Source organism: Egretta garzetta, unplaced genomic scaffold (genome assembly GCF_000687185.1).
Source record: "Egretta garzetta isolate BGI_Z169 unplaced genomic scaffold, ASM68718v1 scaffold583, whole genome shotgun sequence".
Lineage (NCBI taxonomy): Eukaryota > Metazoa > Chordata > Aves > Pelecaniformes > Ardeidae > Egretta > Egretta garzetta.
Genome location: NW_009259189.1, coordinates 492,220 through 516,577, shown reverse-complemented (window position 1 = coordinate 516,577; position 24,358 = coordinate 492,220). Strand labels below are relative to the sequence as shown.

General features: G+C 35.4%; 1 protein-coding gene across 1 annotated transcript in view; it reads left to right on the top strand.

The window, feature by feature from the left end:
* KIF15 (kinesin family member 15) overlaps positions 1-22,847 on the top strand; it is a 35,899-nt gene extending 13,052 nt beyond the window's left edge. Inside the window, exons 14-36 of the mRNA XM_035891326.1 lie at positions 181-390; positions 1,458-1,635; positions 2,066-2,207; positions 4,541-4,682; positions 5,017-5,214; positions 6,106-6,213; positions 6,988-7,093; positions 7,620-7,785; positions 9,124-9,274; positions 10,270-10,355; positions 10,772-10,847; positions 11,115-11,201; positions 12,161-12,265; positions 13,138-13,260; positions 14,745-14,891; positions 15,882-15,986; positions 16,273-16,437; positions 16,876-16,982; positions 19,479-19,551; positions 20,154-20,191; positions 21,760-21,925; positions 22,329-22,460; positions 22,751-22,847. Coding sequence (XP_035747219.1) covers positions 181-390; positions 1,458-1,635; positions 2,066-2,207; positions 4,541-4,682; positions 5,017-5,214; positions 6,106-6,213; positions 6,988-7,093; positions 7,620-7,785; positions 9,124-9,274; positions 10,270-10,355; positions 10,772-10,847; positions 11,115-11,201; positions 12,161-12,265; positions 13,138-13,260; positions 14,745-14,891; positions 15,882-15,986; positions 16,273-16,437; positions 16,876-16,982; positions 19,479-19,551; positions 20,154-20,191; positions 21,760-21,925; positions 22,329-22,460; positions 22,751-22,834 — 2,895 coding nt within the window. The 3' untranslated portion in view covers positions 22,835-22,847. The remainder of the gene's footprint in view (positions 1-180; positions 391-1,457; positions 1,636-2,065; positions 2,208-4,540; positions 4,683-5,016; positions 5,215-6,105; positions 6,214-6,987; positions 7,094-7,619; positions 7,786-9,123; positions 9,275-10,269; positions 10,356-10,771; positions 10,848-11,114; positions 11,202-12,160; positions 12,266-13,137; positions 13,261-14,744; positions 14,892-15,881; positions 15,987-16,272; positions 16,438-16,875; positions 16,983-19,478; positions 19,552-20,153; positions 20,192-21,759; positions 21,926-22,328; positions 22,461-22,750) is intronic.
* The last annotated feature ends 1,511 nt before the right edge of the window (positions 22,848-24,358 follow it).

Here is a 24,358-nt window from a genome sequence, read left to right as displayed (position 1 = left end):
GTAACTTGGCTTTTTGGTATGAGCTGTTGCTCTCTACAGATCTGCTCCAAATGAATGATAGTCTGTGTATTCACAAAATAATTGTTAACCGAGTTGTGCATGATTTGTGTGTGTATGTGTTATGCGCACCTTAAAAATTCATCTGTCACTTTCCACTGATCTGTATATGTACTTTCTAAGAATTTATTAGAAAAAATTGCTCAGCTAGAAGATCTGTGCGCCAAGAAGGAGAAATTTATTCAGTCCAATAAAATGATAGTTAAATTCCGTGAAGACCATATTGTTCGCTTGGAGAGATTACATAAAGAGGCTGGTGGAAGTTTATTGCCAAAAGAGCAAGATGATCTCCTCAGTGAATTGAGGGAGGAACTGCAGATGCTCAGAGAACAGGTAAGTCTTTGGTTTCTCTTTTCTAGAACAATTTTCTTTTGTGGGAATAGCTCATGTGATGGAGTTCTGTGATGGGTGGAAAGGCAGGCGGGGAAAAAAGAGGATGGGTGGTGGGTTCCTTTATGGAAGCATCTGAAACTCATGGAGCTTCCCTATGGAAGGGGCAATGGGTGAGCTTAGAGCTTGTGAGTTTGCATAAGGAGAGAGGCTAGTAAGGGTGATGTCATGGTGGGAGCTTGCTACAGGCCACCTGATCTGGGTTAGGTAGAGGACTAACTTTCCTCTAAGCAACTCTAGGAAGTCTCCAAATCACAAATCCTCATTCTTATAGGAGATGTTGAAAGGGAAAGACAGCAGGATGTAAGTAATACAGCAGGTTTCTGAAGGATAATAACACAGACGCTAGATGGGCCCGTCAGGGGTAATGCTGTCCTGGAGCTGTTTGCTACTTGCCTTCCTCGAAGTACATAGCTAAGGTTTCAGGAGAGGAGGCTTTGGATTATTCAGGTATTTGGTAGGTGTGGTATCATTTGTGAGGCAGTTTTGAAGAACAAACAAGCTCAAGAGAGAAGGCAGATCTTTACAAAAAGTCTCCTCCAAGCACAAGTAGGAAAAAGGAGTAGATGTATTAGAAGACCAGCTTGAATCTGTAGCTCATAACTGAGCTCCAAAGTGAAGGCGGGGAAAAAGTACAGAAGTCAGGACAGTCATTAAAGAAGAATTAGAGAACAGAAACATTACTATGGCATGCAGGGACAGTGTTAAGCAAGACAAAGCTCAAAGTTAAAATTGAAAAGGTATGTCAAGAGCAGCAAGAAAAGCTTCTATGGCTTTATCACCAGTAAAAGAATAAATACATAAAATGTAAACCCACTGTCTTTTGAGAACAGATTCCAAGGGACAGAAAACAAACAAAAAACTGGGGTAGTTTTAACCACTGTAGGGAATACCTTTTTCTCCTCTTCTATTACAACTTAATGCTTATTAAAGGTAGTAGAGCAACAGCTAGATATGTATAGCATTGTCTGGAAAATAAAAACTGTTGAATAAAATACTGCTTTTCACAGATGGAACAACACCCACGAGTTGCAAAGTATGCCATGGAGAACCATAACCTCAGAGAGGAGAATAAAAGACTTCGTTCTTTACAGTCAGTTAAAAAAGCCCAAGAAATAGATGCTCAGACCATCGCAGAACTAGAAAAAGCTTTTTTAGAAGCTTCAGCCACAGAGAAAAATACTGGAGGTAAAATATGCTAATGTTTTTCAGCTAAATAAGCTTACTGTATTTCTGTTGTGTGCAGCGTAGCATTGAAAATGTTGTCTGTCTTGATGAATTTTTGCCTTCTTCAAAGTGATACCTGGAGACTTATAAAACAGGTTTACTTCGTTTTATTCATGTTGGCCTTCAAGCAAATACAGCAATAGAGGAATTTGGATTCTTGTGCATCTTGTGAACACAATCTATAGTCTCATTTTGTTGTCCTTAGCTGTTGTGAAGACTGCAGTAACAGTAATTATTCCACTGGTTTTCATGTGGACTGTTGCTAATACCCATTTTCTTCAATCTCAATTGCTGCTATGCTGTTCAAAAGCCTAAAAATGCTTTCATTTTAGTAAAACTTAAGATATTTGAGCTACTCTATGATTTCAGAGGATGTATGTTTGTCCTTTAGGTCATCATTTATATTCCACCACCATATCGGTGGAAGGCAACTCACTGGCATCTGTTGAAAGGCTGAAAGCTCGGCTGCTACAGACTCAGAGTGAACTGGCAAGTTCAAAACAAGAACATGAAGAATTTAAAGAGCTAACCAAGTGAGACAAAACAGTATAGAAATGCCTTTTAAATGTATTTAAATAATTACTTATATTGATTTTTAAAAGTGAGTCTCAGATCCTCAATATACAGCCTAAGGGTGTTCTTTGTGTGTAAGAGAGGGCCAGGTTAAGAAAAATGGCATGCACACAGAATATGTTCCTGTTAAACTCAGTTACTCCCAGACTAGGAGTCAACCATGATGCAATCTGAAGGCATGTATGCACTGTTGCAGATTTCTTTGTCTTTCCAAAAGCTCTTACTAATGCTAGGGTGCAAAATAATGCTTCACAACATGCAAAAGATGCACTTACCCTGGAATTCTGATAGTCACCTGCTTAACAGGACAGGAAAAGTTTGGCTTAGTTTCCATTTTGAGCAAGTATTTTTCAGTAGCTGAAATATCACAGATGGAAGCAGTGACAGGAACTAAGAGTTGATGGGATTGGGGGGGGCTATTTGGGGTGGTTTGTTTGTTTTAGTGCAACAGTAGTTTTTAATATAATATCTTTAAGATTGCAAGTTTGAGTCACCATGAATGTAGAATCCAATCGCCCCAGAAAATTTTGGCTAATCCATTGGTTAAATTTTTATCTCCACTTCAAATATTTTTAAGGCAGCAGTAGTACTGCTATTCTGAGACTTGAACAGAGGTTTAATTCAAATTAGAGCAAAGACATGGTGTCAGTAGTTCGTTCATGTCCATTTGCTTTGGCACCTAAACATGAGATAAGGGTTGGCTTTGTCCTTACCAATGTAGTAAAGAATTTACTGTCATTGTTCTCTTTGAGGGCAACACACGGTAATGCAAAAGGCCTGAGTAATACCTTCAGTGTATATATATATTTTTCATATGGAAGTAGTAATATATGGCTTAAGTTGATCAACCCTATTTCTGAAAAATTCGGGTCCTATTACTGGAGATATAAGAAAAAATAATTGCATTTCCAGCAAATGTAATGTGAACCTGGAAGGCAGGACCTGATTTTTTTATTATATTTATTTTTAGCTTGTACCTGACACTATTGCTTTTTATTGATTTCAGTGAATCTAGAGTATAATTCTAGAAGCACTGGGCACAAGATATTTCCATTTTTGCTTCCCCCCTGGTTTTTTTTCAAAATATCTTTGTAATGCCTTGTTTGCTCATTCAGGCAATTGTGCAAATCTGTATTTTTATTCTTAGATTTCTGTGTAGCAAATCGGATGAACTTTATAAATCGCAATGTTACGATCTACTGAGTTTTATCAATTCAGCAATCCATCTGTTGTCCTGTATCATTAGTTACAGTGATTTATTTATATCTTCATATATTATTTACTTTATTTTCCTGCCTGTTCTATGTATTCCCATTTTATGTACTCCATGTTTTGTGCATGTCTTGCTTGCTTGATAGTATGTATGCATTTTTATTATCAATTAATGACATTTTCTTAGTGGAGTGCAGTCAAACAGAAATGTGCTTTTGAGCCTCTGGATTCACTTTTGGATTTCACTAAATTTTAAACTTGTTTCCAGTTTCAGAGTAACTGGATGCTTAATTTTATATGCAAGTGTAACTATATGCTGTAACTAAGTAGAGTAAAATTAACTATTTCACAAAATCAATGTGTGCTAATTTTTCTGTTGTCCCATAGTAGTCAGAACTGAAGTTCTATTCTGTTCCATAAGTTTTGTTGCAGATGCTAAAAACATGAGGGAAAAGTGATAGCATTAAACTGCCAGAAGATGAAATAGTATATTTCCTTTTGTCTGATAGACTTTCACCCTACAATTATGTCAGTAAGGTCAACTATCACAGTAACAGCATGCAAAATACCTAATGAAAATTATTCCTAAATTTCTGTTCAACTGTTAATTTCAGTTAAAGTACTCTTAAGAGGGCAAAATAATCTTAACAGAGCAGCACTTCCAGGAAAAAAAAATTCTTTAAAGGATTTTCTTTAATCCTGGCAAGAACCAGTTCAGACTTCTCATGTAACTGGATAACATTTCTAAAGCTTAAAACCATATTGGTATGGGTGATACCACTGTCTCAAAAGGAATTGCAGAGCTCTCAGCTTATTTCTTACCATGTAATGGATTTTTTTCTGACAGGTTTAGTTATCCATCTGCTTCCTTCATTATGCAAGCGCAAATAAGCTTCTTAGCTTTTTATTTATTTTTTTTTTAACACAGCAGTGATGGTTTTCTTCTCAAAATAATGTATTTCAATGTTTGGGCAAGAGTTCAGCTTCAGTTTTCTCACTGGCAATACTGCAGTTTGTTCTTACTGATGGGAGGGCATACTGGTGGAGTGGTTTTGACAGTAGTAAAATACTTCCTAAACAGGAAGAAGCATATGGAACTGGAATCAGAGCTTCAGTCCCTTCGGAAAGCAAACCAACACCTTGAAAACATTCTGGAGGCAACCAAAGCACACAAGCGCCGAGAAGTCTCTCAGTTACATAAGCTACATAGAGAAACTCTTAAGGTATGGGAATAAGTTTATTTAAAACCACACATACTTACTCCTGAGTTGTGTGAGAACATAGTCTTTCATTTGTATGGTCCCTTAACCTAATTAGTGTTCTGACATGTATTCCATATGTGATAAAGCAGATACGCTGCTTTTTTTATTCTGAAATGCTTACTGAATGACTGCTACTATAATCAGATGACAAATCTGAAAGTGTAGCGGTTTAGAACTAACCACTTTGAGCATTTTATTTCCTAATTCTGCTTAGAACTAGGAAATAAAATACCAGACAAAGTCTCAATTCCATTTTACTGTTAAAATGAAGACTGCTTTGTAATCTTTATAACAGAACATAACCACTCCAACAAAAGCTTACCAGCTACGGTCTCGCTTAGTGCCGCGAATAAGCCCAGAAATCTTAGATTATCGTTCTGAAGACTTTCAGTGTTCCGAAGAGATGATGGATGACATTTTGAAAGAGCCAATTCCCCCAGAGATGAATGAACAAGCATATGAGGCCATTGCTGAGGAGCTCAAAGTGGCACAGGTGAATGTTCTGAATAAAAACTGAAGTGTATGTGTAAATTTATAATAAAGGGGTTTTGGCATGAAATACTTATCCCCCCCCTAATATATTTTAATTTGAATGGGAAACTGAAGCACTTGATGAATACTTAAGGCTTCACTAAACAGTTAGTTATACGTTGTACTTAACAGGAATTACAATGGAAATATTGAAAGGCATTTGAGAGTTGAATATCGTAAGTAGTTTAAGAGATACAGGGCATTTAAACTTTTACTATTTTAACCTGATAACTTGTTTCTGAGGAAACTTTTTTACAAGTCTCTGACAGCTACATTTGGAACAATACTGAAGCTTAATATATAATGCTGCATTATTTGAAGGAACCTGCCAAATATTGCTTGTCTACCATTATACCTTAATTGTCTTTTATCTTTACTAAAGGGCAGGGAAGGTCTTTTGTCACATAGAAGAGTGCTACAAAATTATTTGAACTACTCTAGAAGCTGGAACTAACTTCAGTGCATTTAAAACCCTGGCACTACAGCCAAAACTTTGATGCTTACCACAGTGCAGAGAACCTGTAAGGAATTTAGCTGGTGTATGTTTTGAATAACTTGTTTTTAAATCCTTATTTCTGCAAATAAACCTGTGTCTGAAAAGTAAGTGTTTATTAGATTCAATCCTTGTATTTCCTGACAGATTTTCTTGTGTTGTGGCAGTTTAGTTAGCAATAGGAGAAATCAGCTACTTAAGACACCAGTTTATTTTTGAATATTCTGTTTTCTGTTGGTTCAGGTCATAAAAAAAGAAAAAAGTTGACATTTTAATATTTAATATGCACAGACTGCCATATGGCATGTGAAAATAACTGGAAGATGGGTATTCTAATTTTGAGTGTCTGTTGTGTCACAGGAGCAACTGAGCACAATGCAGACAAAGCTGGATGAAGAGGAAAGCAAGAATATGAAACTCCAACAGAATATTAATAAACTGGAGCATCATTCTGCACAAATACAGGAGGTGAGAGAACAATATAATACAGGGCTACATATAAGTATGTGATATTTACCACACTCAACTACTGTGTTGTCTAGTGAGGTCTGCAGTGTTACTTGCATTTTGACTTTTGGAAAATTCATGTAGCATCATAGCTCAGGGCTGTGCAGGAAGACAAGGACTTCATTTAGCATAACACTGCAGGTTTGGGGTTTCCTTGTTTTCGTTGTTTTAAATGTTGTGATTCTGAGCCTGCTTGAGCTTAAATATAAATAAATAAGCAAATAGACACTCAAGGTGTCTGCTTGGTTTTGGCCAACTTCATGATTTCTGGAAAACAGCAATAGTGACAAGGAAGCTTTAAACTTTAGACTGTTGAAAATACTACTTGCCTCAATTGGAACTGAACTGAAACACCATTACAATTACAAAAATATTTACAAGTCTTCCTTAATCGCTAAATTTGATTTAACATAGAGAAGGAAATGAGGCCTGTTTTCTTCCTGGATCAGTCTCATTTCTGATAGCTCTGTTCTGAAGTAGATCTCTGTTCCTAAGCTACGAGTTGCTTTTAAATGAACTTTTTAGATAAGACAAGGTCTTCAGTTATATTGAAACTTTTTTTTTTCTTGGACTTCTGTGGATTTTAGGTTCACCAAACATCAGATTTAAAGAAAAATGCATCTTTTATTTATAATCAGCTGATGAAATGCTCTAATGCATTATTATTGTTACAGCTCTGTGACTTAGTCACTCCTACATTTCCTTCCATTTAAAAATTTTACTTCTCTTCTCAAGCTTCTTTCATCTGAAAGGAATGGCTGGAGTAAGGAGCGCCAGGAGCTCCTTGAAGAGATAAAATCACTTGAAAAGCAGTTTCAAGACAGTCAAAGCAAGAGTGATAGTAAGTCTATGTAACACTGAAATTCCATATGAAGTTCTGAGATGTCTTAGTGTTTTGACTCAACAGTAGCACATGCTAACTATTGGGTTTAAGATATTAGCATACTGTTTTGATTTTTTTTTTCTTTTTTTAAAGAAAGAACCCTCTAACTTTCTCTGCGTAGTCTTGCACAGTATACAGTATTAAAAATTGTTTTCCCTTCACTCTGAATATGAAGGGAATACAGGATACAGTATTTTATCAAGAAAATATTAACTAAAAATAAGGGAGAATCCTCTATTGGTCTATGGATGTGCAGTGACATAGCCTCGAATGTTTTTGATTCTGCCTGTACTCTTAAGTTCTTAAAGCCAAATGTTTCTTTGACTGTTTACAAATCCTTTTTGTGCATGAACTTCAAGGTTAATTCCACTGAAAATGTTTAAAGTTTTGTAAGACTTTCGCAGGATGTTCTGTAGTGTTACAAGTCCTTTATCTAGCATAATTTTCCAAATTACATGTAAATTGTTTGTTTGTGTTTTGACAGTATTAAAAAGTGAAGTTTATGACTTGCGCATTGTCCTGCAGTCTGCAGACAAGGAGCTGTCTACTGTAAAACTGGAATATAGTGCCTTTAAGGAAAAGCAAGAGAAAGAGATGAGTCAGCTTTCTGGTAGACATATGGATGTACAGTTCCAGCTGGACAGCGTCAGGTATGTTGGCAATTTGGTAAAATGCCTTAACGTCCCTTCTGGATGCATTCAGTGGTTCAGTTCTTTTCTGAATGTGAACTTTCACTTTACATCTCTTATTTAAAGTTTTTAATTTGTGTTTGTGTCCTTTGCTTTTCTCAATAACTTCCATGCCTATTTTGGAGCCATGAGGGGGAACACCGTGAAATTAGCAGAAAGAAAATAAAATGAGGCTTCCTTAATTTTGGTTTGCTTATAGCATTTTCCCATTAAATTGTATATGCCTATAAGTTTATTGATCTCCAGAGTTAAGTAGCTGAAGAGGCATAGCTTGGGTGTGGTGGTGGTGGTTTTTTGTTGGGTTTTTTTTCCCAGCTTAGTCTTAGAAATTAACTGTCACTTCTCAGTCTGGTCACATGAAGTAGGTGACATAATGATGCTGCTCTAAAAAGGCAAGCAGAAAGAAACCATAAAAATGAACAGAAGTTTGACTATGGAAGCCTGAAAAGCTCACTATGTTATATGCAATAATTGACGTTATTATTGGGCAATGAAAATCACTGAGATTTTTTTTAATCATTAGTGTGACTTATCTATGTTAAGTTTTGTTGTTGGTGTTTGTGGGGGTTTTTTTTCCTGGAAAGCTTAACTGTGTTATTGCATTATATCAGGTCATGTCGTGGCTGAAGTAATTTTCTGAGTGATGCATTGTGAGGCTGGAAACCTGGAACTGAAATTAAATGTGGTTTCATTGATGTCTTCTGTATTAGCAGTAGTACTGACTTTCTATAGACTATCCATTAATAACATGATTCATAACAGTTGTCTGGTGGCTTTTTTACCCCTCTTTGCTTTTCACTTTTGTGAAAGTTCAAACAAAGTAAGTTTTCCAGGCAACAATTCAGAAGGAAATAACCCAGACTTGCCCAGAATATATAGAGATTTCATATGGGATAAATAACCTAGATATGAACTAAGCAGATGTAGGTACTCAGGATTGTTCTAGAAGAGTCTTTTGTCCAAAAGTTGGCTAAAAAAGAAATAAAAAATAGATGCCATTATTAAGAAATGACTAAAATTTCTGTAGAATTTTGTAAGTAGTAAATTATTTCTAGGGAACATAAAGAGTACTTACTCTGCCTTCTCTGCCAATGCCGCTTAAATTTCTTGTGCCCTTCGTAAATTTGGGGGTTCCGAGTTTAAAAAAAAAAGTTACCATTTATGTTAGTCACTTCTTCCTAAAATTACTGTACTCTGTATTTTATAATCTTCAGTTAATATACAATTGATTGGGGTATTTTTGTAATGAAACAAACCCTTATCTTAATACTGTGTGTTGGTTTGTTTGTTTTTATAAAGGCTAGAACATGAAAAGATTCTTGAAGAAAAAGCAAGCCTGCAGGATGACTATGACAATTTGCAGGAAGTAGCAAAGTTTGAGACAGATCAACTGAAGGAACAACTTGAGGACAGAAAACAAGAAGCTGAAGCAATGAAAACTGAGCTTTGTGTAAGACAGTCAAGGCTTTTAAAGGACTCTATTTTACAGTTACTTATGTAGCCAGACTGTTTAATTCCTGCATCAATAATAATAGATTCCACAGTAATAATGTTTCCTGGTGTTCTCACTTGGAAGACGTATCCAGAATCTTTTTTAGAACTTAGTGCAAGATTTTTTGTAATTGCAGGCTACAAGAAATATCCAATAGCATGATGAAGCAGTAGGTTTTTTGGCTGAAGAAATTGCTCTGGAAATGTTGAGGGAGATGGGTTAATTAGTAAAGGAATAAGAAACTGCTTTGGAAAAGAATCCTGACGTTGAAATGCTAGTGACCTTTCATCTCAGTGCTAGCTAAGACTAGCTTATTTATTCTATCTTTACAAAGCAGTTTCTTAAAAATTCTCATAGTGGATGTGATCTTGTTAAAATGATCTATGCCTTTTTCTGGTGGATCACTGTCCTGCAATTTAGTTGATGCTGTCCTTCAAAGCCTGTCAGATTGCAGTGACTGCAAAACAGCAGTAAGGTTGCTCAAGGGCTTTTGCAAATGATTTTGCCTGCTTTTCTGCAGTGTACACTATGCCTGCTCAGCAACTTTGCTCTAAGTTTTTCTTTTTAGTGTTTAAAGCAATACTGACAGACTGAAAATTATTATTTTAAATTCTTTATAGTCTAATATCTTGAAAAGCTGGTTAGAATTTGGAAATTAATCTACAGTTGAAAATTGTAATTTCTCCCTTTAAAGCCTTGGATATTGAGGAACACTTTTATAGCTACATGAAATCATTATTGATGGCAGGTGAAGAGAGCTGATCACTTAATATAAATAAGAGTTTACTTTTGAACTTGTCCAGGACAAAGCTAATGATTTTTCTGTTTCCATCTAAAGTTTTGTGGGTTTTTTTTTCCAGTTTTAGGAGTTTGTTTAGGTTTTTATTTTGGTTTAAATTATTCTAAAGACCTTATATTAACTTGTTATAACAACATATATTTTGATATTCTAGAACCTTTTGAAACTCCTGAAAACAGAAAAAGAACATAATGAAAAACTAACATTAAAATTACAAGAAGACAAAGAAAACAATTCAAAGTAAGTTTTAATTAGTGGTGGGGTTTATTTCCATCTGATTTCATTGGGTTTGTCCTATGCTAGGTCTTGTATTCAGATGGGAATCCTATTTGTAGAGGTGTTTTTCCCCAGCTGGGTGGAGATAATTACATAATGGGCTTCTTTATTTTATCCAACACCACTTCATTTGAATGTATTCAATTAACATGACAAATGTAATTTCATTACAATTATAGTTCTTCATGTCAAAGATAAAGCTTCACTACTGATAGCAGTAACTAAACTACTAGTCTTTTGTATAGCACTGAGAAGGTGATAGTTAAAGAACTCTTCAAAAAAATTAAGTGCAAATAAGAATAAACTTTTATGACTTGATTCTTGTTAAAGCTCTTATGTTCTGATTATATCTCTCAGTAGAAATATGTGTTCTTCTCCAGGGAGCTGTTGAAGGTACTTGAAAAAGCACAGGTGGAGAAACCATCCTCTGAAATGGTGACACGGTGCGAGCAGCAGGTACAACAGCAGAACTGAATGACTAAATCGTGTGTTAATGGATTCCCTTGTGCATTAATAGCAATTTTATTGGTGAACTGACTGTTCTGTAGATTACCAGTAAAATAGAGTTCTCAAGTTTCAGTTTATTTTGCTAAGATAGTATGTAATTTTTCTAAGGTGTAAAACAACTTAGTTCCTTCTTTTTTTTTTTTTACAGCTTTGTGCTTTATAAAAAATACTTCAAGAGTAATTAAGTCTCTCCTTCACAATTATTATTTCTTCTAGGAGGCAAAACTGCAGAAACTGGAACAGGAGCTGGCTGCTGCTGAAGAGTTTATTGTTTCTTTGAAGAAGACAAATGATGCGGATAAGGTTTGGGCTTATTTGTTACTGATACCCAGTTTTGTGGGTAGCTATGTTTTGTAATAGAGTTGAAAGCTCAGAGCCCTTATATAATACTTAGAAATTCTGTGACTCTAGGCAATCATGGTATCTATGTAAAATAAATGCTAGCTTTTACTGGCATGCAGCTTGCAGGATAGTAGGAAACTGGTATGCATTCAGAGAAAACATAAGATAGCTGAAGATTAAACAAAAAAAAATAAGGTAAAGCTGTCTACTGGACAAAACATATAAATTGCATGAACAATTAATAATTCCCCTGACAATTAATAGGGCCTTCCAATCAGTGTCGCATCTTAATGAGCTAATAGAAAAGGTAAGAAAGGTGATGTAAGAATGTGACTGTGGGTATCCTTACTAATGAAACCAAAGCATTACATAAAAAAAAAAAGCTCTGGTGTCCTGAAAACTTAAATAGCATAAGTTCCCACAGTGCAAACGTTTATGCTGCATGTAAAACAGGCATAAGAAATCACATAGTGTGTTTGCTATCCAGAATGATGCATTGGTAAGTGTTGCGTCTTCCATGCTACAACCAAAAACTTGACATGTATAAGGTCAGAAGAATCTGGTATTGTCAGTGCAGTGGTGTTTCTTGAATATGCCTTTTTCCATTACAAGCAAACATAACCTTAAACTACAGTACTTCTATTCTCCTGTTAGAAACCCAGTACAGCCTGAGACTAAATCAGAGGGCTAGTCTTCTCTTCTAGTAAGCACAATGGATTATTTAGTTCTTTATGTAAGTGCTTAAAACAAAAGCCAATGATTTAACAACAAATTTCCTTTACGTGTGCCTATTGAGGCCTCATTTTCAAATGGCTGTTTAAAGTTTGGGATTGACAGATTATACACCAAAAAGTCTGGTAGTAAAATATATATATTATATATATTGTAATGCTTCAGGATTAACTTTTTTTATGTTGCAGGCAGTTGTAACTGACTTGATGAGACAGATCCAGGAGCTGAGGTCTTCAATTAATCATAAAACTGAGTCCATAGATGGGCTGACAAGAGAGCTCGAGGATATAAATGTATGTTCTGTCATTTTGAAGGACATGGTATAGTTTTTCAGAAATGGAAGGCAATGACATGTCTTATCATGGGTCTCAAACAGTGTAACTTGCTGTAGCGCTTTAGAAGGAAACTTCTTTGTTTTGATGTGTTGAAATCTTCTGAACATTTTATGCCTAAGGCTGTTTTGAAAACTGAACTTTTTCCACGTGGTGGGTAAAGAACAGTGTCTCTAAAGGGACCTATTCACATCCTGTAAACTACACTCAGCTAACAGTCACATTTAGATTTTCTCAGAAGTTGGCAATTTAAGACCTCAACAATTGAAGCTGAATTGTAAATTCATTTTTGAGGGAGTGAATTTTTGTTGCTGATACTACTATGTTCTACATCTGAAAACATAAGTGTAAAGAACTAAAACTGTGTATTTGAATTACTATGAATAGATATGATGCATCCTCTTTACTAAAATAGGTCTGGTTTGCAAACTGATAAAGCAACCTACAGAACACTTTAGATACTGCATGTGTATGAACTATGAATTCAAAAGGTCCTACAGACAAAATGTTGATGAGACAGATTTCTACATATGGTTATCCAGATATTTTTTTAATAATGGTTTTAGTGGTTAATATGTATTGTGGTGGCTTCTACATATTAAATTAATAATTTTTTCCATTGTTCTGACAACTCATTTGTAGTAAGTTTGTACAATTTAGCAAGTATGATATAGCATTCTGATTTTAGTCATTGGCGGTGAGATTTTAAATGTTTGTAGTTGTCATCATAAGATTTATGAAATACATTTATTTATTTGTATTATGTTTGTGAACTTTCTTTGATAACATGTTTTCCTAAAATATTCTAAAATTTAATTTAATCCTTTTTGTAGTGCAAGTATAATCTTGTTCTGGCTGCAAAAGAAGAAAGCAAAAGAATCATAGAGGATCAGGAAAAGAAGATTGAAGAACTGAGGGAAGACTTGGAGAGAAGGCAAATAGCTGATAACATTGAGGTAAAAACATTAATGTTGGTATATTGTGATTATTTGCTCAATGGACCAATTGGATGTGGTTTTTCTTAAAATACTTGTGTAAAACTTAACCTCTTTTTAGTTCACACTAAAGCTAGTTAAGCTGTTCTTAAAGGAATTTTTCATGAGATACCTGACAAATTCTGTTAAATTATCACATTACTTGACATAAATATTTTATAAGCTACTTCATAAAAACCTATGCTAAAAGCCTGGTTTAATTTTGTTAAGGCCACTAAGGAGTCATCAGCTGAATTTAATGGCAACATTAGATGATGCAGCTGAGAAATTAAAATAGGTAGAAGAATATATTATATTTAACATTATCTCTTCCCCCACTGCTACTATGCTCAGTAACATCTTTTCTTTACTCATAATTTTAACTAAAAGCTCCACCTGCTGGAAACATATCTAGGATGCATGATTGATTCAACTGTTGTTTTGCTTTTTAAAATTGTATCTTTAACTTTGTCTTTCCTGTTCCTGCTGTCACCATTATTTTGGTGAACACGTCCATCAGTCAAAACCACCAGCCTCTCCTTGCAAGCAATTTCTACAAGAACATCTGTCACATTACATATGCTTAATCCAATCATATAACACTAAAAATCTTCCAGAAGAGCGTTTGCTACTCAAAAAACATTCTTAAATATATTTCCACTATGTCTAATGAACAGACTATCTCATTAATAATCATATCTAAATTTTACATCCTGGAGTCCTAAACTGAGTTGCCTGCCAAATGTGTCACTTTCTGGTTTGCGGGTTTTTTTGTTTGGGTTTTTTTTTAAACTGAAGTAACAATTCTTATTACATTGTTATCCTTGGGTGTAACTGGCTTCTGATAAAATCATAGTGTTTCTCCTTTGACTTTACACATCAGTTACTAATTGCCTTCATGCTTTCTTGACTGGACAAGAAGAACTAATCCTAGGTGGCATTTAAAATACTAACTACTGTTTCTCCTGCTAGGTTAACACACACCCTGTGTAGGTACGATGTGCTATCAGATAGGGTGGGAATCTAGACCCTAGAATAAATCCAGAGGTATCTACAGAATAGCGGTGTACTAAAAAAGCTGTAATCGCTAATTCAGCGTTGATTAAAATCTATATGTTCTTTTCCGGTTTCTTATTTAAAGAATTTTATCTCTTTTTAAGTGTACATTATACTTTAAAACAGCGTGTGATTCCAAATATATCCCACAAGTATCTAACTGTAACTATACCATTATAGGGAAGTTCCTATTTTTGTTCTGCAGCCAAGACAATGGACATGGAAAATGTGCTAAATAAGAAATTTAGAGTTGAATGCTTGCTCCAGTTGAGGAAAAAGTGGAGGGGAAAAGGGAGATGCTCATAGCTGTTAGCAGTCTTGGCAATAATGACAAAACATCTTGAAACAACTGCTTTAGAGTAATAATTTTATAACGTTTATTTCTTTACTCATCCAATGACTTAAAATAGAGAGACCTTCTGTGTGAAGACTTGCATCATACCACTGATCAGTTGATAAGACTGACAGAAGCCTCTAAGAAACATGATTCATTGCTTCAGTGTGCACAGGAAGACATAGCAAAGAAAGAAGCTCTAATCCAGGAACTCAGGGAACAGGTAAAAGAAGGAAATTCTTATAAATAGCTCCTTGGGAGGGAGCTGTGGTTAACTGTAGCTTCTGGAAAAGGTTTTACTTGTAATTTTAGAGCATCTTGTACACAGTACTCTTGGTGAAGAGCAATGCTCCTTTCTGTAAGAGTGAAGTAATAGTTCAAAAGCTTCTGAACAAAAGCTAGGTAACTTTTAAATACTTTGGAAATGGTGTCTAGAGATCACAAAAACGTTCACTCTGAAAGCAGAGAAAAGTTATCAGTACCTACAATAACAGAGCAACCTGAGGTGATAAGCAGTGTAACCTCTAGGGGATTACATTTTCCTCTGCTTAACTCTTATCCACAAACTATATCACTAAGTAGTGGAGATAATTGTTGAGCTCTATAAATTATGCGGTCTGAGAGTGATTTGGAACTTTTGCAGACCAAATAGCTATGTTAAGCCTTTGTCCAAATTTTAGCTCTAGTTGTCACAACTGTTATGGTGCTAAGTATTTATTTGCGTTGGCAAAAGCTCTAGTAAGTTACTTTGGAATGAAGAGTCCTTTTCTCATGCTAGTACATTCCCTTTGAGGAAACTGATTAAATCTATACCAGTAAAATCTTTGTATCAAATCATGTTTTGACCAGTAATGTTACTGGTTAAAATAACCCAACAAAGTTCATAGTAGTTTTTCTGTGCTAGCAAGCCCTTTGAAAGGTAGATTGTGTTAGCAAGGCGAAAAAACCAAATACGAGCCAGAAAAACAAAATTCAGATTAACTACACAGTATACAGTATATAGTGTATATATGCTTTCAAAAAATGCTTGTTACATGAATAATTAACAGTTATTAGGTAAATATAGAAAACAATTATGAAAGTGAAGTCTAAGGTAATCTAAACCAAATTGTGGTCTACTTAAGCTTGCTCAAAATAGAGATCTGGCTGCTGTTTTCTTTAATATTTTGTGTGTGTTATGAGCTAAGTTAATTCTAACTGTGGTTTCTAATAGTTGGACAGAATGACAGAAGAACTGGAGAAGAGGAAGAATGAATATGAACTAAAAATGAAACAAATAGATTGCTTTGTGGACTCATCTTCAGTAACATTTCCCCAGGTATGGCATTTGAGAGAATCGTTTTCATTGTAATGACTGTTAAAACTCATTGTAAAGGACTGATAAACTTTACAGTGTGGCTTCAGGCTGGGACCAGAAATGACAATGTATTGAGAATGGTCAAATCCCATTCACCTTGTTTGAAACTTAAATGTTTTCCTGATGATTTGTCTGCCAGGAATTTATTAACATATGTCTCCAATTAAGTATTAAAACATGTAACCAATACATAGGGGAAACAGTTCTTTTATTAAGTCTCTGGGGTTTGTTTCTTTTAACTTGCCAGTGTCCAAAAACTCCTCCTAATTTTGATGTGAATTTGGCAAAGCTTTTGGAAACTCATGAGCAAGAAATAGCTGATCGGAGGGCTTCTGCAATAAATCTGGAGCACCTTGTACATGAACTGAATGAAGAACGAAGAGCTAAAAATGATGAAATTCTAAGGCTGAAGGTACAATGAATTAATTTCTACAGGCAATTTGTAAGGTTAAAATAAGACAATACAAAGTTCAGATTTTTAATGAGCTCTGCTTAGTAGTCTTTCCATTAAAGCAGGAAGGCAGTTCTTGGTCTATTCTACCTAGGCTGGTAACAAATGGTGACAACTTACTTGAGATGTCCATATATCTTGTTTTCCCAAGGACTGAGTTGTTTCCTGTTCATGAATATTAAATGGTAACATCATTTTTGCTGATGAAATTGTTCTTCCTCTAAATCAAGTTTCTAATGAAACTGTAAGTGGAAGGGCGGTACAGATATTTGCCAGAGAACTGTGCTTTTTTTCTGAGAAATAGTTTGTCTTCTATTTTACTCAAAAATGTGTTCAACTGGAAATGAAAACAAAAAATGCAATTTGGTCTTCAAATAAAATGTTTCCAATTTCACTTAGGAACAATTAAATGAGTTGGAGAACTTGCGTCTGGAAATGCAGATCTTGGTGGAGAACAACAGGAATTTACAGAGCCTTGTAGAAGCTCAGAGACTAAGCAAGAACAGGTAAAGTAAAATAAAACAAGAAAAACCTGTCTTAATTTGAAGCAATTAACTAAGATAAACTTCTGGGTTTTACTTGAAATACAATCTTACACATTGTGTAATTAGAGACTGACTCAGTCTTTCCTAAGAAAATTGTTTACTGGCTTGTAAACTTTATTGCCTTTAAATCACAGATTCTTAAGTACATTATTAAAGTATTATAAAGGAAATGGAAGTAGAATGTAAAATGCTTACATGCTTAGACATTGTGTATTATATTGCCATAGGACTTTGTACAGTTATGGATTCAGTATGTCCAAATGAATTCAACACAAGTTTTAACATAAACATAAATAGAATGAGTTTTCCACCTTGTGTTTTTGAAGTTAAAGAATGAAAAACTTCTGAAAAGATGATACACTGCTGTATACCTCAGATTGGAGATATCCTGAGGTTTGGTTCGCATGGTAATCTGTACAGCTTAGCTTTGGACAGAAAATATTTTCTTTCATGGCTTACTACTTCTGTTTTTATTTTGTTTTCAATTTTGTAAAGAATTAAACAATCTGCTGGTTTACATCTTGTGAAAAGAAATCTTAACTGGCAGCAAATAAATCTGTTATTTAGTGACAATTCATTTTTAAGGGGCAACTTAATAAACGGTAACTTAATGCTAATGTATCAAAAAATATTTTCCAGAACTTTTCTCTCTATTGAATGAAGTATTAGTGTTGTCAGTTTTTGGAACTGACTTTTTGCTAAGATAAATACTTAATGTAAAACAACACTATTAAATTTGCAAAATTAAGTATTCTGATTAGAAGATGCTGTATACGCAGGTGTCTGTAAAAATCCAGTTAGTCCTTGCATTATATGTATTATACACTAACCTTCAATTATGAAGGTATTCATTTGTGGAAAACATTCTGTGTGCAAGGCCCACTTGGGGACAGATCAGGTGGGATATTGAATGATGATGTTGTCTCTAGGGCCTTCTGCTTTGTTTGCAACAGACATTTGAAAGTGCTGTGAATTGAAATGGGCATTGCAGAAAAACCAGAAGGGGTTAGCTTGTCATGGAAAACTGGATTCTGTGGCTTTGTTTTTCACACAATTTATGGAGTAAGTTACTTGGACCCAGTTTTTCCACAGAAGAGCATTACTTTTATGTTCCTCATTTGCTAGATTCCCAACTTGGGACCTTGGGATGTAATTTGAATAAGCATTAACAATTCCTAGCTGCTGTTAGTTGACAGGAGCTGTTGTTTGAATAGACTGAAGGCTAATAGTATATTGCATGCTCTCTGAAAAAATCGGGTTTAGATAACCTCCGGTGGGGTTACTCACAACAGACACATGCCTCATAGCTCATGGGAGCAGCTGATAGCAGCAGCAGGTAGTAGTTATGTTCTGTGTGGCCCAGTGTTAGAGTGTGAGATGACTTGACCATTAGTGTCATATGTGACAAAGTAACGAGATGTGAGGATCTTGGACTGCATTGGAGGATGTTTGAGAATACCAAACGAGACCAAGTGCCCGCTCTCTTTTGGTATTTAGTGTTAGGGTAGGGAAGAGCAAGCTGTACAGGAAAGGTCAAGCTTCGCCTCTAATGCTGAGCTGGAGCAGGCTCAGTTTGCTACCTGGGAGCTGGTACAGGCTGACCGGTACTGGAATTCGAAAGGCTCAAGCATAATCAATGATTCTAAACTTGGAGGTTTTAAAGTTCATGTAAGCATCCACTGAGAATAAGTAAACATATCTCACAGTTTTGTCCAACCGCTTGTAAGATGGATGAATTTGGGTGGATTTTGGAAGTGGGTGGTGCCAAAATTTAACAAGGAAAATAAATTATTTTTATTTTAGTTCTCAGAAGTTCTTAGACTTTTTAAGCTGGCATTTAACTAACATTAACAAAAAACCCACCCGCACATATACACACTTACTCTTTCAGATTGAGGCTGTTTATGCCCGATATGAAAAATAAATCACCCAAGATAGGTATGTTGACAAAGATTTAAAGTTACTGAAGATAGTGATCTTTTATAATTGCATCGAATTACAATAACTGTTAATCAATGAAGTTCTTGCCATAGGGCATACTACAAGAACGGAGTGGTTCCAATGGTGTGTTGGTTTGTGGGCTATTTTCAGTTTACGGTGTTTGCTTACTTCCATCCAATGTCATGTTTATTAAAAACTAACAAAGTTTAAACTTTCCAAGTCTTCTGAATACAAAAATTTTTTACCTTCTGAACTTGGCAAGATCAGTGAGCAAAGATCTTGTAGGAGGGAGTTGCCTTCTGCAGTACTAAGTTTTTAATTGTTTTCATTAAGACTTTAGTTTCTCTCTACTCTAACAAAGGAAAATGTGATATTCTTGGAATATGAAAGTTTAAACCCTTCGTTTCATAATGCTCAGTGTTCTGGGTATGACACACTTGCTGGTTTAATCTGGATAAGATGTTTTTACAACTGGTTTACTCTGTGAGAAACTTACCTTGTTCTTGGATTTCCTAGTGATCAGAAACATCCTGATGTTCAGTACCTCAAAGAGAAAGAGGAGGAGATTGCCGAAGAACGACTGGCCAAGGTACATTACCCTTTTCAAGCAGCAGTCAGTCGCTGTTTCCCCACTATGAAGTATTAACATGTTTTCTTCTGTTTTGTGGCAGTGAAACAAGCACTAATTTCTAGTGAATTCTAACAGATACAGAGCCTGATACTTACCTCTTACAGTTCCTGTCTGGGTCTAACACCAGTGAACTGGATGTCAGATTGCACAATAAGCAAAACTAGAGTCAGATCACTACATCCGACTCATTTCCATAGAGTTGGACAGTGAATATTGTGTCACTTGCTATGTCAAGGCTCTGCCAAAGGGAAGTTAGTGTAGCAGCAGAGGTTGCCACAGATGTCTCAGACAAAAGAACCCCCAGTCAGAGCTCTGCTGTGTATGAACGGGCAGAGGTATTGCTGTGGGTCACTTGTGCTGGCATGAAATTGGACATATGTGCACATAGCAAAGAGATTAACTTAGAGTGAATGTGAGTTACTGGGCAGAAGGATGATTTTGGTAGGCTCTGGAATGAGACACTTGGTGTCAGTTAAGCAACAATTTTGCATGTATATGTATATTAAACATTATGAATGTAACTAATATTTTCAACTTTTACATATTTTCAACTCTTACAGAATAAAGCAATGGAGGAGATGCTGAAAATCAAAGCAGAGTAAGTTTAATATTGTTCATTGAACTGGACACTTTGTATTAAACTCATTAATACCAAAAAGGTATATTTAAGCAACAGAAGTCCAAGATCTGAAACTACAAAATATGTAGTTTGGAAATGTTGTTTGCAGTTCTGCAAGACACGCTGAGTTCTTTACTCTTTCTCATCAGTAGGTGGTGGTAGCACCTATTACTATATTTTCTAAAAGGGTAGCATTATATCAGGAAAATACTCTGAAATAGGTGAAGCATAGAAAAACTTAAATTGGAAGGGACATTTTGAATTGTTTAAAATTATCAGTTTTGAATTCTTTCATATGCTGTCAATTCTAAGCACATTTCTTTTCAAATTAAATTGAAATACTGATAATTAATTAATATTGTAAATATTTTTTAATTTTAAACTTAATCTAATTATTTGCTTTTTTGTGCTATTTGTTTTATTTTTTGCGCTTCAGCTTGAATAATGAAAATTGCTTATTCCTAGATTGTGTTTGCACTATTGTCCAAGTAGTCCTTGAAAATAGTGGTTTGCACCTTGGATGGAGAGTAGTCAAGAAATAAAATACTGAATTAGATGAAAATTAGTTTGAAAATATTGCTCCTGTTATTCTTTTACTAATCTGTATTGCTTCAGGGACTCATAGTGGCTGAATCTCCTAATATTTGAATTATTTATATTTAATGGAATGCTTTCTATGCAAGTAACTTCTTTTAAGGATGAAGATAGTATAAATTACTTTTGAAATGACCGTGTTCATAAAAATTAAGTTTTCCAGAAACTTTAGTCTTGATTAGGGCTGGTTTTGCTATTCAATGCATTGTTTTTTCATACCTGTCTAGTCTCTGAAATACACTTAATAACAGTGCTACAATGTCTCATGCAAATAAATAATGTACAAAGAGGAAAAAGATTCTTTTGTTATCAAGAAAATGTCTTGACAAATGCAGCAAATGAATACTGTTTTCATACAGTGGGTCTTAAACACCAGGCTTCAGTGAAACAAAACTGATGACAAAAATGTTTTCCTTTATGCAGTAGTTGAACAGACATGCAAAATTACTAAAGCTCATATAATCAATAGATAGATAGAGTTAAAAAATTTTCAGCAGGCAAAACATCTATCCAAAGTGGTGGTCCTGTTATCAGGCCAAACAAGCTCAGACCATCTCTGGGCTTTTCAAAGATGTTTCTGAGCACAAGGCTATGGGAGAAATGCCATATACAAACAAGCAATTTAGGGGAAACCCAAAGAGCAGCAGAGTTCATCTGGCAAATTTATGTGCCTTAGAGTAGACTTGTATGGCAACAGCATACTTCCCAAAAAGAGAAGCAACTCCAAAATGCTGACTAGTTAAGAGACTGTATCAAACTCAAGGGCTGTGAAGCAGAATGTAATTCTGCCTTGTGTTATTTTTGCCTTGTGTTAGCACTGAGTTCAAGGGAAAATAAATTGTCGTAAAAGGATGTTCTTAGAGTCTGCCTACATGTCCAAGGATGACTTACGAATTCAGTTGTACACCATTTATGTTGGGTTTTAATACTACATGATGCTTTTATATTGGTAGATTGGAAGAGACCAAAAATACCCTCAAAATCAAAGAGAATGCTTGTCTTGAAATGACCCTGGAGATGGAACGAACAAGAGCTTTGGAGCTGAAAGCATTCCATGAAAAAGAAGAAATTAGATCAAAACTGGAGGAAACATATGAAGAGAGAGACAGAATTGGAAAGGTTCTATATGTATCATTTTTTTGTTGTCTTTACAGTAGGATCTTATTCAGCAGAGGTAGAGCTGTTGCTAATCGGACAATGTTCTGAATTAACTAGCAAGCAAAGACTGCCTCTGAAAATGTTTTGTCTTGCAGTTTAGTTAGATTTGTAATGCTGTTTCCTGCATTCGTGGAACTCTGAGTACAGAAATCACTGTTGCAATTTGTAATGCAAATCAGATGGTGCTTTTGCCCTTTAGAGGGGATCTAGTGTAGCACCTAAGGAGGCATAAGACAAATACGTATTTCCTGAATGAACCAACTCTTGCATCATGTTACAACAAACTTAAAATGTTAGTATGTCAGTAGTTCTAAAGCAGCTATTTCTTCAGTGAAGAGGTACACAATGTATTTATTAATTACAGGAAATGGACTTGCTGAGGAAGCAAGTTAACTCTCTTGCTGAGGAGAATGGGAAACTACTTGGTCATCAAAACCTAAACCAGAAGATTCAGTATCTTGTGAAACTGAAGAAAGATTACGCTAAACTTACTGAGGTAAGTTGCAGAGTAGAATACAGATGAAGTAATGGCCTGGCATAGAGAGCCTAGCTTTGAGAATGAAAACTAGAATTCTTGCTCTTCTGTTGAAGAGTAATAGATACCTCTGGTTTTATGCAGTTGTGTAGGTCATGGCCGGTCTGTTTCCTCACCGGCTGTGGATGAGAATTACCCCATTTTATTTCCTCAAGAACATAGTGTATAAAACACTTGTAGATACTGCTTATTTAGAAATATGAAAATGAGTATAATTTCCTTAATACACCCATGTTTTTTCTGTTTTACAGGAGACTGAAAAACTACGAGTTGAAAATGCCTTTTTGAAAGAATCAAAAAGATGTGACGTATGTAGACATCATGATCAGCTATAATGACACAAATAAAACTGCAGAGCCATATTTTTAAAGTGTACGGAATAAGCAAAAGCCAATTGTCAAGCTTTGACTTTTACTGTGGTCCCAGAATAATCAAGTTTTTTAGTTCCTGGATTTTTTGCTGGTAATAACTTAGTGAAGAATTTTACTCCAGCTAAGTGGGCAGCTTTCAATGACGTATTAACACCTTCCTATAATTTTTTAAAAACTGATTTTGTATAGGTGCTGGAAGATACTTCCTTGAAACTTTTGTACCTTGCCAAGGAAAAGCTTTCTCACTGGGAACACACCTGGATTTTTGTTGCCTCTTGTGCTTTTAGCCAGGTTCCTACCTCTTCTGAAGTGCTACATTTTCTACCAGAGCTGAATTTTTAAAAGCACAATTTCTTTGTGTTTTTTTCTCTTTTTTTCAGCTAAACATAGGGTGTTTTTACATGATCAAAATTTGTCAAATTTATTAACTATTAATAGTCATGGGCTGCTTAAAAATAACTTTCATATTGCAGTTTCTTCAACAAAGCATGAATGTGAATTTAGTAGTAGGTTTGTAAATAGTACTATAAATATCTTTTAGCTTTGTATTCTTTCTCTATTTGGAATGCAAATGCTTTTTAAACATTTTTCCCCAGTATAAACTTACAGCAGACTTCTCTATTAGTGTTGTAGGAAATTCTTGAAATATTTTGCAACCATCTTCTTATCAAACAAAAGTTACAAATGTTGACGAAACAAGATCTGAAAATATGCAGAACATTTTAGGAATATAGCATAACTTCATTTAATCACACTTAAGATTTACTGCAAATAACTAAAACTTTTATTAGCGGAACACAAAACATGGATTTGACACAAAACTTGTGTGTGTTGCTTTTGGGGGCTTTTTTTACTGCCAGTAATACCATCATTCTATTTTTGGCTGCCTTGTACAACATTGCCTTTGCCCCCAGGCACTGGGGCAAAGGGAATGAAGAGGGAGATGTGTGTCAGGTAAGGGCAGGATACCTGGTGAGTTTCTTCAGCATTTGGCTGAATGGACAAAGAATTTCCCCCAGTTTATCTACAGATTTTTTTTTTCCCACTTTTGTTTCCACTTGAACTGTATTGTGGAGTATAGATATAAAAAGCTGACCTTAAATGGGGGAGTGTTTGGGTTTTTGACTTGGTGTTTTTTTTTTTTTTTCTGTAGCCAAATAATGGCGATCAGCTTACTAGCAGGCTAGAGGGGTTTGTCTTGGACCACCACTGTTGTCTCCTGTAGGGCTTTATTTGTTATTGCTGTGTTCTAAGTTTACAAATGCTCCTCAGAGCCCCTGTCTGTCTTGTGTGACTGCCTGGACTATTTCCACCCAGGCAGGGTTTTCTGCCTCCCCCTGCGTGAGCCTTTCTCTGTGTTGTATGTCTACAGCAGGACTCCTATTTTCCTTTTTTAAAAAAAATAAAAGCCTTTGTATAGCAACGAACACCGTATACGCGCTCTTTCCTTGCCCTTTCTTCTGCCCCCGCCCCTCCCGCCCTCAGCAG